Source organism: Panthera tigris, chromosome B3, assembly GCF_018350195.1.
Source record: "Panthera tigris isolate Pti1 chromosome B3, P.tigris_Pti1_mat1.1, whole genome shotgun sequence".
Lineage (NCBI taxonomy): Eukaryota > Metazoa > Chordata > Mammalia > Carnivora > Felidae > Panthera > Panthera tigris.
The window spans coordinates 60,801,666-60,818,821 of record NC_056665.1 but is presented as its reverse complement, the minus strand read 5'-3'; the positions used below and the strand labels follow the sequence as shown (position 1 = coordinate 60,818,821).

General features: G+C 43.5%; 1 protein-coding gene across 1 annotated transcript in view; it reads right to left on the bottom strand.

The window, feature by feature from the left end:
* PLA2G4D (phospholipase A2 group IVD) overlaps positions 1-3,430 on the bottom strand; it is a 39,567-nt gene extending 36,137 nt beyond the window's left edge. The window contains exon 1 of the mRNA XM_042989221.1: positions 3,419-3,430. Coding sequence (XP_042845155.1) covers positions 3,419-3,430 — 12 coding nt within the window. The remainder of the gene's footprint in view (positions 1-3,418) is intronic.
* Between the last annotated feature and the right edge of the window lie 13,726 nt (positions 3,431-17,156).

Genomic DNA, 17,156 nt, shown 5'->3' with positions numbered 1-17,156 from the left:
TCTCTCTCTCTCCTTCAAAAATAAGTAAATAAACTTAAAAAGAAAAGAAACATCTTATTAAAAAAAAAGAAATCTGACAAAAGAGAAACTCAAGGCCCAGATTGTTTTATGGCAGGTCTTACCAAGCATTCAAGGAATGGACACAATTTTAACTGTGTATTTGAAAGGCATTAGCAAAGACCTAAAAATTGGGGAAAAAAAATGCTATGTTTCTTCATAGAAAGACTCCGTATCTACAGATGTCAATTATTTCAAAAAATAATCTATGCATTTTTTAATTTTAATTTTTAATTTTAAAAATATACACTTGGGGCACCTGGGTGGCTCAGTCAGTTAAGCATCTGACTTCAGCTCAGGTCATGATCTCGTGGTTTGTGAGTTTGAGCCCCGAGCTGGACTCTGTACTGACAGCTTGGAGATTGGAGCCTGCTTTGGATTCTGTGTCTCCCTTTCTCTCTCTGCCCCTCCTGCTCGTGCTCTGTATCTCTCTCCTTCAAAAATAAATAAACATTAAAAAAACATTTTTAAAATAATCTATACATTTAATTTCATTCCAAATGAAGCCCCAGAGGATTTTTCAATGAAACTTGACAAGCTAAATCTAAAATTTATATAGAAGGACCAAAAAACAATAATAGCCAAGAAAATTTTTTGAGACTGACGCGCTGTCCACTGTGCCAAGAAAGCAATTAGCCAACAAAATTTTAAAGAAGAACAGGAAGGAGAGTTGCCTCACTAGAAATTAATTAGAGGCCTTTGATTTTAAAAACAAAGAGTTAGAGGGGCTTTTGGGTAGCTCCATCAGTTAAGTGACTAGCTCTTGACTTCGGCTCAGATCATGATTTCATGGCTTGTGAGTTTGAGCCTGCATGAGGCTCTGCACACTGGCATTGCAGAGCCTGCTTGGGATTCTCTCTCTCTCCCTCTCTGCCCCTCTCGCACTCGTGTGTGTGTGTGTGTGTGTGTGTGTGTGTGTGTGTGCGCGCGCGCGCGCGCGCGTGCGCTCTCTCTTTCTTTCTCTCTCTCTCAAAAGAAATAATAACATAAACTTCAAAAACAAAGAGTTAGAGGGGCACCTGGGTGGCTCAGTCGGTTCAACTTCGGCTCAGGTCATGATCTCACAGCTGGTGAATTCGAGCCTCATGTCAGGCCCTGTGCTGACAGCTAGCTCAGAGCCTGGAACCTGCTTCAGATTCTGTGTCTCCCTCTCTCTGCCCCTCACCCTGCTCATGCTCTGTCTCTCTGTCTCTCTCAAAAATAAGTAAACATTTAAAAATTTATAAATAAATAAATAAAAAGAATTAGATATTTACAGCATCAGGATAAGGAGGGATTTCTTAAACAAGAAACATAGGCCATTAAGGAAAACAATTACACACTTGATTACATTAGAAGATAAAACTTTTTAATAAAAGAGAATTTCTAAAGTTGAGAAAATAAGCCACAGACCGAGGGAAAATATTTGCAACACATTTAGCCAAAATGTATTAGATCAAAATATATATATATATCAGTCAGAAAAAGACAAAGAACTGAATAGAAAAATGGGCAGAGTATATAACCAGGCATATCACAGAAGAGTAAACCAGAATACCAAAAAACACACAAAATATATTTAAACTCACTAGTATTTAGAGAAATGCGAATTAAGTCCAGAGATACTATTTCATACACACCACATTTACAAAACTTCAAAAACCTTACAAGATTTTAAAATAGTACACAGTAAATTCAGTATCTTCCCTTTGGAAATCATCCAAAAGCAATGGAAGAAAATAACAGAAACACAAACCCTCTTGATGAAACTAAAAGACATTTGAATCCCAACCCATAAAATATCTGGAAAGACTGCCCAAAGCAATGAAAATCAAGTAGGAGTTCAGATAGAGGAGCAGGGACATGGGTGAGGGCGGAACTCAGAGACAGCTGCAGACTGGGCATACCAAGGTACAGAGCATGCCCTGACTTGCAAAACCAAAGTAAGTAATGGGTGCATGGGCTTGGGGAAAGAACTTCCTTGGGATCGGCTTAATTATGAGAAACATAGGAGGTAGAGCTGATTGATAAATCCTGGAAACAAGCCCCTTGAACAAGAAGGTGAGTATTCCAAAAGCTGCCTCTCCTTTTGCTGAGTAATGATGTTCAAATACTAGGATGGATGAGGACACGGGCTGATGGCCAACTGGATGGGCCACCCTACTCATTTGTCTGGACAGTCTTTCTTCTACAACTGATAGGCACGGTCATTCGTGCACAGATGCTCTCCCTTTGAGCCCACTCCCCTAAGTCTGTCCACTTCTCCATCCATCCATCCATCCATCCACCCATCCATCCATCCTCCTCTCCCCTAGACCTGGCTGTTCCCAATCTACATTCTCCCCAGTCTTTGTTGCTCTTTTCCACTACCCTGCACAAAGGCACCCAGCTGTGGGAGGAGTAGAGGCCAATCTACAGCTCTTGCTATAGTCATCAAGTTGGTGCCCTGGCATGGGGCTGGGTCGGAATTAAACAAGGGGCATGTTTAGTATTTTATCCACCCAGAAGAGATGTTTCTACAATTTGCTGGCTCAGAAAAGGAATGGCTTTGTACTTTGCTTGTCCACAGGGAGTGTTTTATGCAATTCCTCTCAAAGGCACTGTGAGCTCATTTGATAGGGGACCAAATGAGAGGGTCTCATCATATCCTATAAACACTTTCTCATTTTAATCAAAAAAGCAAAATCCTGATTAACCAGAAACAGAAAGTAAGTCCAATCAAGATTAGTTCATTATAATATAAAGAATTATTAGCTGTGATAAAGGAGTAACATAAGATGTAAAGAAACTTTGTATGGTCCCCTAACACTGTTGGAGAAGGCGGGTTCAGCCCACCCAATGGCAGACAAGGTTGCTGGTTCAGCCAGGCCAGAGTGGGTCTGGGGTTGCCCAGCAAGCAGTAGGTGCTGCTCCAGAGTTTAAAATGGGGAGCAGGTGACCAGCAACTGGTGATGTGGGTGTGAGGCAGGGGCTGGGCACCAGTGTGGGCAGGAGACCTCTGCATGCTCAGAGGTTCTGATTTCCTCACTAAGAAGGTTGTGGAAAGATTATGGCCAGGCTGAGGCTATGAGTTTGGAGATGGCTGTCATCTGGGCCTGTGGCCTGGGCAGGCCCCTTGGGTGTTCTTACCCCCACGGCTGGTCCCCAGCTTCAAAAACAGCAGGAGAGTCTCTCCCGTGCCCTCTACTCAGGAGCTTAACATCGTGCTGGCCCTAAAGGAGAGATTCTTAGGGGAATCCTGTTGTCAATCACAGGGCATAGAAAGTTAGGGGGCACCATTTGGAACCCTAAGAGACAGTAAGTTGATAACTGACAAATCATCCAGAACTTTCCAGCACCAGGTCTCCCCTCAACACCATCACTCCTTTAGTGTTAGGCCCACCTTGAGAACCATGTTGCGATTTTCCTCTCCTTTTAGTCTCTGATGTGTCACAAATTCCCATATTCCTGTCGTTCTAGAAGGACTCTGAGACCTGTGTTCTCTCCACACTGTCTCCCTCTGAACTCTCCCCCTTTACAGGGCTTTCAAAGACGCTTCCTTGTCTCCACTCTCCATCTTCTGAACCCCTGCCTTATTTCCTATCCCTGTCACACAGACATGCGCCCTCAATAGAGAACGTGCAGGAGTTCTGACTTGTGGATCTTATTGAGTCCAAACCCTTCTGCCTCTGACTCACAGGCCTTCTACCGCCTGGCCCTTCCTGTTCTCTGCACCTCCTTTCCTCACATTCCCTGAGGATGACCTCTTCCCTACCTACTGCTCCCTCACCCTGATGTTCCCTTTCCCCTCCTCTGACTGTCCTCTGTGACCCAATTGGGCCCCTTCCTTCAGGAAGTCTTCTTGTGTGGGGCATTCTGGCGGCTCAGTTGGTTGAGCATCTGACTTCAGCTCAGATCATGATCTCATGGTTTGTAAGTTCAAGCCCTGTGTTGGATCCTCTGTCCTCATTCTCTCTCTGCCCCTCCCCAACTCATGTTCTCTCTTTCTCTCTCTCAGAAATAAATAAACATTAAAAAAATTTTAGAAAAAGAAATATTCTTGTGCAGAACACACCCACCCCTTCCTTTTCTTCTCCTCACATGTGTAGCCAGCACCAGGCTGTTCACCCCTCAGGGACTAGCTCTGTTCTTAGCCCTGAGTGTCTTCCTACAAAAACTGTTGAATGACTTCTCAATTTTTCCACAGGCTAAGTTCTGAGGTCCTATCCCTGGAATTTGGCCATGGGGCTGGCCCCAAAGCCGATACTGTTTGAGGGAGGATTCTCAGCTGTGCTGCAGATTGGACAGAAACAGCCTGTGCTGGTGACTAACAGCCTGCTGGACCTTGCTGCCCCAGGACTGAGCAGGGTTTCTCCCAGCTGGCTCTGGGCCTAGCCTAGGGTGGGCCCATGGGCTACAGGAAGTACCTTATGTAATTCTCAGGGGAGCCTGTGGGTGGGAGCCTGACAGCTGTCTAAGTCACAGTCCTCACCCAGGTGAGGGTGGGGCTGAGGGGCACAGAAGGGGCTGGGACCTGGGTATAACATCAGTCAGTCAGTGTGAGATACTCACATACCTGCACCCCCCACCCCAACATATTATCCCTGAGGCTCAGCCCAACCCACTATGGGGCTGAAGGGTGTGCTCCTTAAAAGATTTGCCTATATTGTCACTAATCTCTCTTCCCCCATTTTTCTTGAGCCGTCAGGTTTCTCTCCTACCACTCTACAAAACTGCTGGTCGAGGCCCCCAATGAACCCACATTGCTAGTGTGATGGGGGGGTCCACAGTCCTTCCTTACCAGGCCTCTCAGCTTTATTGAAAGTTCCCCAGGTGCAAAGTCTTTTTTTTTTTCTTTCCTTTCTTTTCTTTTCTTTTCTTTTCTTTTCTTTTCTTTTCTTTTCTTTTCTTTTCTTTTCTTTTCTTTTCTTTTCTTAACTTGCACCTCTCCTAATGTTCTCCACATCCACATCCAAAATAGAGCTTGCTAAAAAGTAAGTGCTCAAAAATGTACAGTGGTATGGTGATTAATTACTTGGGTGTAGGAATAAAAACTAAGCCCTGAGTTCAAGACCTGGTTACTTGTGACCTTAGTGTTCTTGGGTAAGTAACTTGTCTGAGCCTCAGTTTCCACATTTGTAGAACAGGAATCATAATATTACCTCCCTCATAGAATTGTTGTGAAGATAAAAGAAAACATATGTAAGATGTACAGCACAAAATAAGCATTCACTAGAGGATATATAAATATATTATTATTATCAAAAATAAGAGTTTGTGATAAAAAGAGGGGAGCTTTCCCTTCGGTAACTGGAGGTCAGTCACCTATCTCCTAAGGCCAACCACCCACTTGTCTACTAGGTTCCATTTTCTCTCACCTACTCAAGGACACTCGTTCAGAAAATTTCCATTCTCTCTCCCACAACACCAATTTTTCTTCTGTTGGATCATACCCATCAGTGACTAAACATACAGTAATGCTTCAAGTGTCAAAACCCAAACTCTTGCTCCCCACATAGCATCTCCCTTTAGCTACATCCCCATTTCTTTGTTCTTCTTTACAGCTTAGCTCCTCAAAAGATTTACCTATATTGTCACCAACCTCTTTCCTCCCATTTTTTCTTGACCCAGTCAGGTTTCTCTCCTACTGCTCCGCCAAACTGCTGGTCGAGGCACCCAGTGAACCCACATTGCTAGTTCAACGATGGGTCCTCTGTCCTTCCCTACTGACCTTCTCAGCTGCATGCGATGCTGTCAGGGATGCTCCCCTCCTTCAAGTGCATTCTCCTCCTGGCTTTCTGCACACCACACTAGCCTGGTATCTCTCCTACCTCACCAGCTGCTCTCCTTCAGTTACCATGGCTGCTTCTCACCACTTTCCTGACATCTGCAGTTTGGAGTCCCCACAACTCAGTTCTTAAACTTCTTTTCTTCCTTTTTTTCCCCTCTGTCTATATTTATTCACTTAACAGTCTCTTCCAGTCCCTTGGCTTTAAGTAACATGTATACACTGGTGATTTCCAAATTTATATCTTCAGACCATAGAAGGCATGTCTACCTGCTAATGGACCATGTTCTTTGGGAAACATCAGAACCTCAGGCTGATGCAGGCTGTGGTGGCAAGCCCCTGACCATACTGTCCCTCAATGAAAGGGGTCTCTCACCCTGGGACTCCAAACTGCCTCTCATTCTTGATTCCCTAGGGTCAGCCTGACCCCACAGCAAGCCTTCTCTGGGAGTTCCAATCAGAAGCTAGATCCCAGGTCAGGCCTAGATTCCAGAATCAGGGCTCCAGAAACCAGGTACAGTCTGGGAATGGGACAAGAAACCTCAGGATAGTGGCCCTGGTCACAGGTAGGCCATCATATGGGACACCAGGAGACTCAAGAAGGCAGCCTGCCTGCAGTAGTTCTTGTTCAGAGGAAGGCACAGATCAGGAGAGGGGTCCACAAGGGCTTCTACTGAGCATGAAACTCTGTAGGTGCACCTGCCAGCCTGGTGAGGCCAGCAAAGGAGGCCTGTGTGAAGGCTGTCACCTCAGCTATCAATCCTAACTCAAGAATGTTATGCCTGAGGAAGGCCACGTGGTCCCTTGGGCCCATAATTCCAATTCCTTTCATCTAAGACACTATTTGGTACCATCACTGATTGGGCACACTAGGGTCAATGTCTGCAGGGAGCTCGAGGAGAATGGTTGAGCGGGCTCCAAACACCCAGGCTCTGCCAGCCACCTAGAGTGCTGAGGAGCCCATGTCTCCCATTCAGGAATATCAGAAAACAGCAGCCCAGAAGTGGGGAAGCCCTGCCCTTGGCTACTGGCTCATCTTTTCAGCCCTCCTGCCCTGGCTCCGGCTCCACTCCAAGCCCATCTCTTGACCAAGATACCTGCTCCCTAGGTGGCGGCAGTGATATGGCCAGCTCAGCAAGGCAGGGATTTGTGAGACTGGAACCTCCACCCTCTGGGCGGCTCCCATCCAAGGGCCTTTCCCTCACGTCTTGGAGGTCGGCCAGCACCACCAAGGCCTCTGGTGCAGCTAATACAAGGAGAAAGCACATACATGTGCACACAGGGACACACGAAGGTGGAACACCTTCTCCCAGGCCGGGAAGAGGGAGGAAATGAGGCAGGTCCATGGGGCAAGGATGAGGAGCAAGTCCAGTGAAACATCCCTAAAGACCAAGTCCTTCCCCTGGCCCAGGAAGGGTTGGGACCAGAAGTTTGGTCACTGTGCCCAGCATAACCAGCCCCCTCCACCCCAGCAGTGTGGCGGCAACAAGTCCAAGTCTGAGCCAGGCTGCTCATATGCACCTGGCAGTGTGTACAGAGCGGTGAGGACCAAATCATTTACAAACAGCCAAGAGGCCACCTTCAGCAGCTCAGAGCACTCAGTACCAGTGTAAAAGAGTAACGCGCACGTACTGAGGACAGACAGTGTGCCAGGCACAGTCTCAGCACGTCACACACCGGGTTTCATTCCACCCACACAGAACCTTTCAAGCGGCCTCTGTGAGCTCTAGTGAGGCCGGCAGCTCTCAGACCAAGAGGCTCCTTACCCTTGAATGTGTCCGATCCAATTGGTCCCGTGGAAGATAGGACATTAGTTCAGATTGATGGTGCATTTGGGGACTGAAAAATACATTGGTGGTCAGAAAAACTCAGCTATTGTTAATAGAATAAAATGTTGCATAATAATAATGGCTAAAATTTCTTCGTTATTTAGGATGTGCAATAGTTAATTTAAATTGTTTCTTTAAAAGACAACTTCATAAAATGTACTGGGTAATTAAAAATCATCAAATTTTATTTTTTTAATTTTTTAAAGTCTACTTTTGAGAGAGAGCATGAGCGGGGAGGAGCAGAGGGAAAGGGAGACACAGAATCCGAAGCGGGCTCTAGGCTCTGAGTTGTCAGCACAGAGACCAACGCAGGTCTCAAACTTACGAGCCCTGAGATCATGACCTGAGCCGAAGTTGATATTTAACTGACTCAGCCACCCAGATACCCCTAAACTTTTTTTTAATGTTGGGAAGTGATCTTAGCCTGTCCTTCCTCTTTCTTCTTGAAATTGGAAATTCTCCTTTGTAATATTTTCCTTACCACCAGCACCAAACTCATCAGAATAACAACGGAAAAGATAAAACAGATTAATAAATTCAGAATCCATGATTCAAAACAAGAAAGGGAGCTGTTTAAGGATCAGAAACTCTGAGGAAACCCTAAATAAGAAGTCAAATCGGAGCCTGAGAGGTATGGTGGTGCCATCCTTGCCTTGGCTGTAAGATCAGAGGGGATGAAGCATCTCTTCAAGGCTCTCACTCCCAGGGCCACTGCACTGCTTCCATCTCCTCCTCTGACCCCGCACTGCCACCTAGAGGCCACCATTGCCAACTGCATGGCCAATGACATCCAGGAGCCATCACAACCTAGAGCACCTATAGATAGAATAGAACCCTCTGAGATGAGATTACAACTAAGAATTACCAAATATATAAAGAAGGCAACATCTACGAAGTAGGGGAAACAGAGAACTTACCCCAGGTAGATATTTCACAGGACAATCAGGAAAATGTTTAAAAATCCGTATGTTAGGGGCGCCTGGGTGGCTCAGTCGGTTAAGCGTCCGACTTCGGCTCAGGTCATGATCTCGCGGTCTGTGGGTTCGAGCCCCGCGTCAGGCTCTGTGCTGACAGCTTAGAGCCTGGAGCCTGCTTCGTATTCTGTGTCTCCCTCTCTCTCTCTGACCCTCCCCCGTTCATGCTCTGTCTCTCTCTGTCTCAAAAATAAATAAACATTAAAAAAAATCCATATGTTAGCGCCATCTGAGTTAGAGGAGCACCATTCACATCAATGCAGTGAAAACAGGTAGTTTTGAAGATCCTATTGGAGAATTTAAATTGAAAAATGTAATAGCCAAAAGTTAAGTCTCCAACAGATGTATAAGGAGCTGACTGGATACAGAGAAATATTATATTTGTGAACCAGAAAGCATGCAAAGAAAATGCCCCCAAGAACACAGCACAAATGAAAAGACAGAATGTGTAAAAGGCAAGTTTAGTGACATAGAGATTCAATTCAGATACTTCTATATTCATTTGAAGGGAATTCCAGAAAGAGATAATGAAGAAGAGTAGCATTTTGATAAAATTGGTAGACAATTTCTTAGAGCATCAAAAAGACACAAATCCAGAAATTGAGAGAGCTCACTGATAATTCTTTTTAAGCTCATACTTTAGAAAAATCATAATGTTTTTGAAAGTCAAAGACAAAGAGGAAGCCCTAAGAGTTCAAGACAAATTACCTACAATGGGATGAGAATTCAACCAACATCAGATTGCCTATCAGCGATATCAAATCGACAAGGCATTAAAATCTGAGTAAATGTAAGTTTGTGTCAAGAGTTTTATATTCAGGGGCGCCTGGGTGGTCAGTCAGTTAAGCATCTGACTCTTGATTGTGGTTCAGTTCATGATCTCACAGTTCGTGGGATTAAGCCCCATATCAGGCTCTGTGCTGACAGCACTGAGCCTGTTTGGGATTCTCTCTCTGCCTCTCTCTCTGCCTCTCCCCTCTTCATGCATACACACACACACACACACACACACACTCACACACACACTCTATCTCTCTCAAAATAAATAAATAAACTTAAAAAAAAAGAGTTTTATATTCAACCAGACTATTATTTGTAAATCAGGGCAAGCAAAGAAAATTCCAGACATAAAAGAACTCAGAAAGTTTACCCCCAATAGACCCTCCATTAAATATCTATTCAGTTTTGAAATCTAACAGAAATAAAAATAAAGGAAGAAAGGAGTTATAAGAAGATATAATGGGCAAATAAATAAGTAAAGCATATTGTAAAGTTGAAATAAATATTTCTATTTTGAAGTTTTTAATACACTGGAAATAAAATTCAAGTAAGAGCCCAAAGTAGTTTGTACAAAGTTTGGGTGGGTGGGGAGCCAGATGTAGGGAAGAAACATAGAAAATGTGTTAGCATGCTCAGGTTCTTGTCTTATTTGGAGAGAAAAAAAGGAGACTGACTGGCTTTTTAAAAGTGCTCTTTAAAAATAAAAGTTGAGGGGTACCTAGGTGGCTCAGTCACCCAGGTAACCATCTGACTTTGGCTCAGATCATGATCTCGTGGTTTGTGGGTTCAAAACCCACATTGGGCTCTGTAAGTATACAAGAATTGAGTTCATACCATGCATACTTTTAGACCACAATGCTATGAAGCTTGAAATCAACCATAAGAAAAATTCTGGAAAACCTCCAAAAGCATGGAGGTTAGAGAACACCCTACTAAAGAATGAATAGGTCAACCAGGCAATTAGAGAAGAAATTTGAAAATATATGGAAACAAATGAAAATGAAAATACAACAATCCAAACGCTTTGGGATGCAGCGAAGGCAGTCCTGAGAGGAAAATACATTGCAATCCAGGCCTATCTGAAGAAACAAGAAAAATCCCAAATACAAAATCTAACAGCACACCTAAAGGAAATAGAAGCAGAACAGCAAAGACACCCCAAACCCAGCAGAAGAAGAGAAATAATAAAGATCAGAGCAGAAATAAACAATATAGAATCTAAAAAAAACTGTAGAGCAGATCAACGAAACCAAGAGTTGGTTTCTTGAAAAAATAAACAAAATTGATAAACCTCTAGCCAGGCTTCTCAAAAAGAAAAGGGAGATGACCCAAATAGATAAAATCATGAATGAAAATGGAATTATTACAACCAATCCCTCAGAAATACAAGCAATTATCAGGGAATACTATGAAAAATTATATGCCAACAAACTGGACAACCTGGAAGAAATGGACAAATTCCTAAACACCCACACACTTCCAAAACTCAAACAGGAAGAAATAGAAAGCTTGAACAGACCCATAACCAGCGAAGAATTGAATTAGTTATCAAAAATCTCCCAACAAACAAGAGTCCAGGACCAGATGGCTTCCCAGGGGAATTCTACCAGACATTTAAAGCAGAGATAATACCTATCCTTCTCAAGCTATTCCAAAAAATAGAAAGGCAAGGAAAACTTCCAGACTCATTCTATGAAGCCAGTATGACTTTGATTCCTAAACCAGACAGACACCCAGTAAAAAAAGAGAACTACAGGCCAATATCCCTGATGAATATGGATGCAAAAATTCTCAATAAGATACTAGCAAATCGAATTCAACAGCATATAAAAAGAATTATTCACCATGATCAAGTGGGATTCATTCCTGAGATGCGGGGCTGGTTCAACATTCGCAAATCAATCAATGTGATACATCACATTAATAAAAGAAAAGATAAGAACCATATGATCCTGTCAATCGATGCAGAAAAGGCCTTTGACAAAATTCAGCAACATTTCTTAATAAAAATCCTCAAGAAAGTCAGGATAGAAGGAACATACTTAAAGATCATAAAGCCATTTATGAAAAGCCTACAGCTAATATCATCCTCAATGGGGAAAAACTGAGAGCTTTTTCCCTGAGATCAGGAACACGACAGGGATGTCCACTCTCACCGCTGTTGTTTAACATAGTGTTGGAAGTGCTAGCATCAGCAATCAGACAACAAAAGGAAATCAAAGGCATCAAAATTGGCAAAGATGAAGTTAAGCTTTCACTTTTTGCAGATGACATGATATTATACATGGAAAATCTGATAGACTCCACCAAAAGTCTGCTAGAACTGGTACATGAATTCAGCAAAGTTGCAGGATACAAAATCAATGTACAGAAATCAGTTGCATTCTTATACACTAATAATGAAGCAACAGAAAGACAAATAAGAAACTGATCCCATTCATAATTGCACCAAGAAGCATAAAATACCTAGGAATAAACCTAACCAAAGATGTAAAAGATCTGTATGCTGAAAACTATAGAAAGCTTATGAAGGAAATTGAAGAAGACATAAAGAAATGGAAAAACATTCTGTGCTCATGTTGGAAGAATAAATATTGTCAAAATGTCAATACTACCCAAAGCTATCTACACATTCAATGCAATCCCAATCAAAATTGCACCAGCATTCTTCTCAAAACTAGAACAAGCAATCCTAAAATTTGTATGGAACCACAAAAGGCCCTGAGTAGCCAAAGTAATTTTGAAGAAGACCAAAGCAAGAGGCATCACAATCCCAGACTTTAGCCTCTACTACAAAGCTGTAATCATCAAGACAGCATGGTATTGGCACAAAAACAGACACATGGACCAATGGAATAGAATAGAAACCCCAGAACTAGACCCACAAAAGTATGGCCAACTAATCTTTGACAAAGCAGGAAAGAATATCCAATGGAAAAAAGACAGTCTCTTTAACAAATGGTGCTGGGAGAACTGGACAGTAACATGCAGATGATTGAAACTAGACCACTTTCTCACACCATTCACAAAAATAAACTCAAAATGGATAAAGGACCTGAATGTGAGACAGGAAACCATCAAAACCCTAGAGGAGAAAGCAGGAAAAGACCTCTCTGACCTCAGCCATAGCAATCTCTTACTCGACACATCCCCAAAGGCAAGGGAATTAAAAGCAAAAATGAATTACTGGGACCTTATGAAGATAAAAAGCTTCTGCACAGCAAAGGAAACAACCAACAAAACTAAAAGGCAACCAACGGAATGGGAAAAGATATTTGCACATGACATATCGGACAAAGGGCTAGTATCCAAAATCTATAAAGAGCTCACCAAACTCCACACCCGAAAAACAAATAACCCAGTGAAGAAATGGGCAGAAAACATGAATAGACACCTCTAAAGAAGACATCCGGATGGCCAACAGGCACATGAAAAGATGCTCAAGGTCGCTCCTCATCAGGGAAATACAAATCAAAACCACACTCAGATACCACCTCATGCCAGTCAGAGTGGCCAAAATGAACAAATCAAGAGACTATAGATGCTGGAGAGGATGTGGAGAAACGGGAACCCTCTTGCACTGTTGGTGGGAATGCAAACTGGTGCAGCCGCTCTGGAAAACAGTGTGGAGGTTCCTCACAAAATTAAAAATAGATCTACCCTATGACCCAGCAATAGCACTGCTAGGAATTTACCCAAGGGATACAGGAGTGCTGATGCATAGGGGCACTTGTACCCCAATGTTTATAGCAGCACTCTCAACAATAGCCAAATTATGGAGATAGCCTAAATGTCCATCAGCCAATTAATGGATAAAGAAATTGTGGTTTATATACACAATGGAATACTACGTGGCAATGAGAAAGAATGAAATATGGCCTTTTGTAGCAACGTGGATGGAACTGGAGAGTGTTATGCTAAGCGAAATAAGTCATACAGAGAAAGACAGATACCATATGTTTTCACTCTTATGTGGATCTTGAGTAACTTAACAGAAGTCCGTGGGGGAGGGGAAGAAGAAAAAAAAAAAAGAGGTTAGAGAGGGAGAGAGCCAAAGCATAAGAGACTCTTCTTTTTTTTTTTTTTTTTAAGAGACTCTTAAAAACTGAGAACAAACTGAGGGTTGATGGGGGTGGGAGGGAGGGAAGGGTGAGTGATGGGTATTGAGGAGGGCACCTTTGGGGATGAGCACTGGGTGTTGTATGGAAACCAATTTGACAATAAATTTCATATTAAAAACTAAATTAAAAAAAGTGCTCTTTAAAAATAAAAGTTGAGGGGCACCTGGGTGGTTCAGTCACCCAGGTAAGCATCTGACTTTGGCTCAGGTCATGATCTCTTGGTTTGTGGGTTCAAACCCCACATTGGGCTCTGTGCTGATAGCTCAGAGCCTGCAGCTTGCTTCAAATTCTGTGTCTCCCTCTCTCTCTGCCCCTCCACAGCTCATGCTCTGTCTCTCTCAAAAATAAACATTAAAAAATATTTAAAATAAAATAAAAATAAAAGTTTAAGTATTAAAAGCTTAATGAGAGCCCCAAACTGGAAATAATCCAACTTTCCATCAGCAGGTGAATGGATAAACAAACTGTGGTATGTCCACAAAATTCCTATTTAGCAATAAAAAGAAATGAACCACTGATACACACCAACAGTGTGGATGAATATCAAAAGCACTATGTTGAGTGGAAGAAGCCAGACACAAAAAAAGTACACACTAGATAATCCCATTTATACAAAACTCTGGAAAGGACAAAGCTGGTCTGTAATGACAAGAAGCAGATGAGTGGGCACTGGGAGCAAGGGCGGGAGATGGGTTGGGATGGAACCCAAGAGAAGGGGTGATGGAAATGTTCCATATCTTTTTTTTAAAGTTTATTTATTTTTGAGAGACAGAGAGAGAGAGAGAGAGAGACAGACAGACAGACAGACAGACTGCTGGGGAGAGGTAGAGAGAAAGAAGGAGAGGGAGAGAAGCAGGCTCTGTGCTGTCAACATGGAAGTCTGATGTGGGGTTCGAACTCACAAACCTGAACCAAAATCAAGAGTTGGATGCTTAACTGACTGAGCCACGCAGGTGCTCCTGGAAATGTTCCATATCTTGATTGTGGTGATGGTTACATGTGCCTATAAATTTGTTAAAATTCATTGAACTATACACTTAATCTTGTATATTTACTGTACACTTAGAATGGGTGTGTTATATTATTTATAAATTATACTTTAATAAAATTTATAAGGGAAAACCATCAGCATTCTAGCAACAGAAAGTAGAACTTTCATACTAGCGGAAGGGGATAGTGGAGGAAAGGAAAGTGAATGAGAAAGCAAAAAACAGGAGGCTTAGGTGATACCTGCCTGAACCAGAGATACAGGGGTACCTGGGCCCTATTGTGGAGCCTTCAGCCTGAGTCCAGACAACAGAGTGGAGGTGGGTAGAACAGACCTCTGGTCTGCTAGACCAGAGCAGGCCCAGCTTAGACAACTGTACTGTTTAAACTTCCCAAGTGATTCTACTCTGTGACATTTTGGGACCACCACTCTGAGGTTAAAGGCTAAAGAGCAACAGAAGACTCACAAACACCAGCTAAGCAACCAGAGACTGTCTCAAAAGCAATTGCCCACCTCCTTTCCGCAGCCTACTCAACCCTGCCCACCTGACTGCCCCTCTGCCTTACTCATATTTTCCTCCCTCAATCTTTCTCTGACTTTCCCCCAAACCTTGCCTCCTTTTATCACTTACTTTGCCAAAGCTCAGCAATTAGACCTTTAAACCGTCTAGGGGCCCCTGAGTGGCTCAGTTGGTTGAGCATCTGACTCTTGATTTATTTCAGCTCAGGTCATGATCCCAGTGTCCTGGGATCAAGCCCCGTGTCAGGTTCCATGCTGAGCATGGGGCCTGCTTGAGATTTTCTCTCCCTCTCCCTCTGCCCCTCCCCAGCTCAAGCATGCAGGCACAAGCTCAATAGATAGGTAGATAGATAGATAAAATGAAAAATCTAATTAAATGGCCTTCTATTATATATATTTTTTCAAAGCCAAATTCTGACTAAAGTCAAAGGTTTTTAATATGTGTGGGCTCCTAATTGCTTAATATTCCCTGTGCCTCAGTTGTCCTAATGGAAAAAAATTAATCCCCAACCCTGAACTCTGGTGATCAATCTCACTGAGTTGCAGGACAGCCCCAGGAGAAGAGTCCTGGACTCCCTGCCCTGTTCCATGTTCCCCCACCATAGAGGGAGTGTCGAGGGGGAAATGGACACACACAGAGTGATGCAAGTAATCCTCCTTTCCTCCTCTCCAAAAATGACTCCATGTGAAATGAGGGAGCTTCCATTTAAACTCTCAGCCAAAGAATGGAGTAGCAGTGAGGCAATAAACTGCAGGGCCTGAGCTCTGGAGAAGGTGGGGGTACACCCATGCCAACCAGCCACCTACCAATACCTGAGGTCCGCCTCCCAGTGTTGTGCCAGCCAATGATTGAAGAAAATGCTTCTCCAGGCACCTGGGTGGGTCAGTTAAGCATTCAACTCTTGATTTCGGCTCAGGTCATGATCTCACGGTACATGGGTTCGAGCCCCTGTCCCTGACAGTGCGGAACTTGCTTGGGATTCTCTCTCTCTGCCCTTCCCCACTTGTGCACAAGCTCTCTCGCTCTCTCTCAAAATAAATAAATAAACTTAAAAAAAAAGAAAAATTATTTTCATTCTTCTCTTTCTTTGTCTCTCCTTTCCTTCCTTTCTTCCTTCTTTCTTTCCCTACCCCTCCACCCCACCCCGCACCTCTTCCCTTTCTCTGCAGGAGACTCTTGTGAATGTCTGGAGATATATCTGAAGAAGCAAGGGGGCCTAATATTTGAACAAGCCTCATTTCTCACATTCATTCAGCTAAGACTATGGGCCCAGGGCTGCCCTATGGTAGAACCCCATGGGGCAAATTCATATCATCACTTCATATGAATGGCACCCCCTGGAGTTGGGCAGTATATAGCCTGTATAGCCATACATGGCAACCTTGGTGGCCACCCTTTTCTTCTTTTGCATGGTGAGAGAGTTTGACAAGTTGAGGAATGATGTTCCTGCTCCTGTGTTTCTGCCCAGCTTCAGAATGAATCGGGCTCATAGCTGTGTTCTTATGGCCAAATCCCTCCAAACTGGCCACCCTCAGGACCTTGAAATGTGTTTCTGGCCATCTTGGTCCAGGGCTGGAGATGGGATAGGAATGCAGTAGAAATAGACTCAGATCCCTCCTTACCTAGGATCAGGAGCCAAACTGGAGTCGGGAGTCAAGGAGTCAGGGGTCAAGGAATGGCCCTTAACTCCTCAGTCTGGTTGGCTCCCAGATTCAATCCTGGTGATGGTTCCTCATTCCCTGGCTGAGGTTACCCCTGCATCTGCTGACCAATTTCTTGACTAGAGAACCAGACCAGCCTCCGCATTCTTGCCCTCCCATCCTTGTCTCATTATGTCTTCCCAAACCCAATCTAAGCCAAGGTGGCATTGCCTACATTTCTGTGTGAATCGAGTTACCTACCAACTCTGCACAAGCCCACGTGCCTGCTTCCTTCATAAAACCTGCTGGCCTGGGACAGCAGACACCAGCCACCACAAGGTGACAAGGTGATCACACAGTGAAGCAGAGAACTTGTTGTGTACAACTTTGCATATGTATGTGCGTTTTTCTTGGGAGACGGTCCATGGCTTCCATCAGTTTTCCAGAAAGGTCCAAATGGGTTAAGAACCACTAGAGTACAGTGTTGCACACCTTTTCACG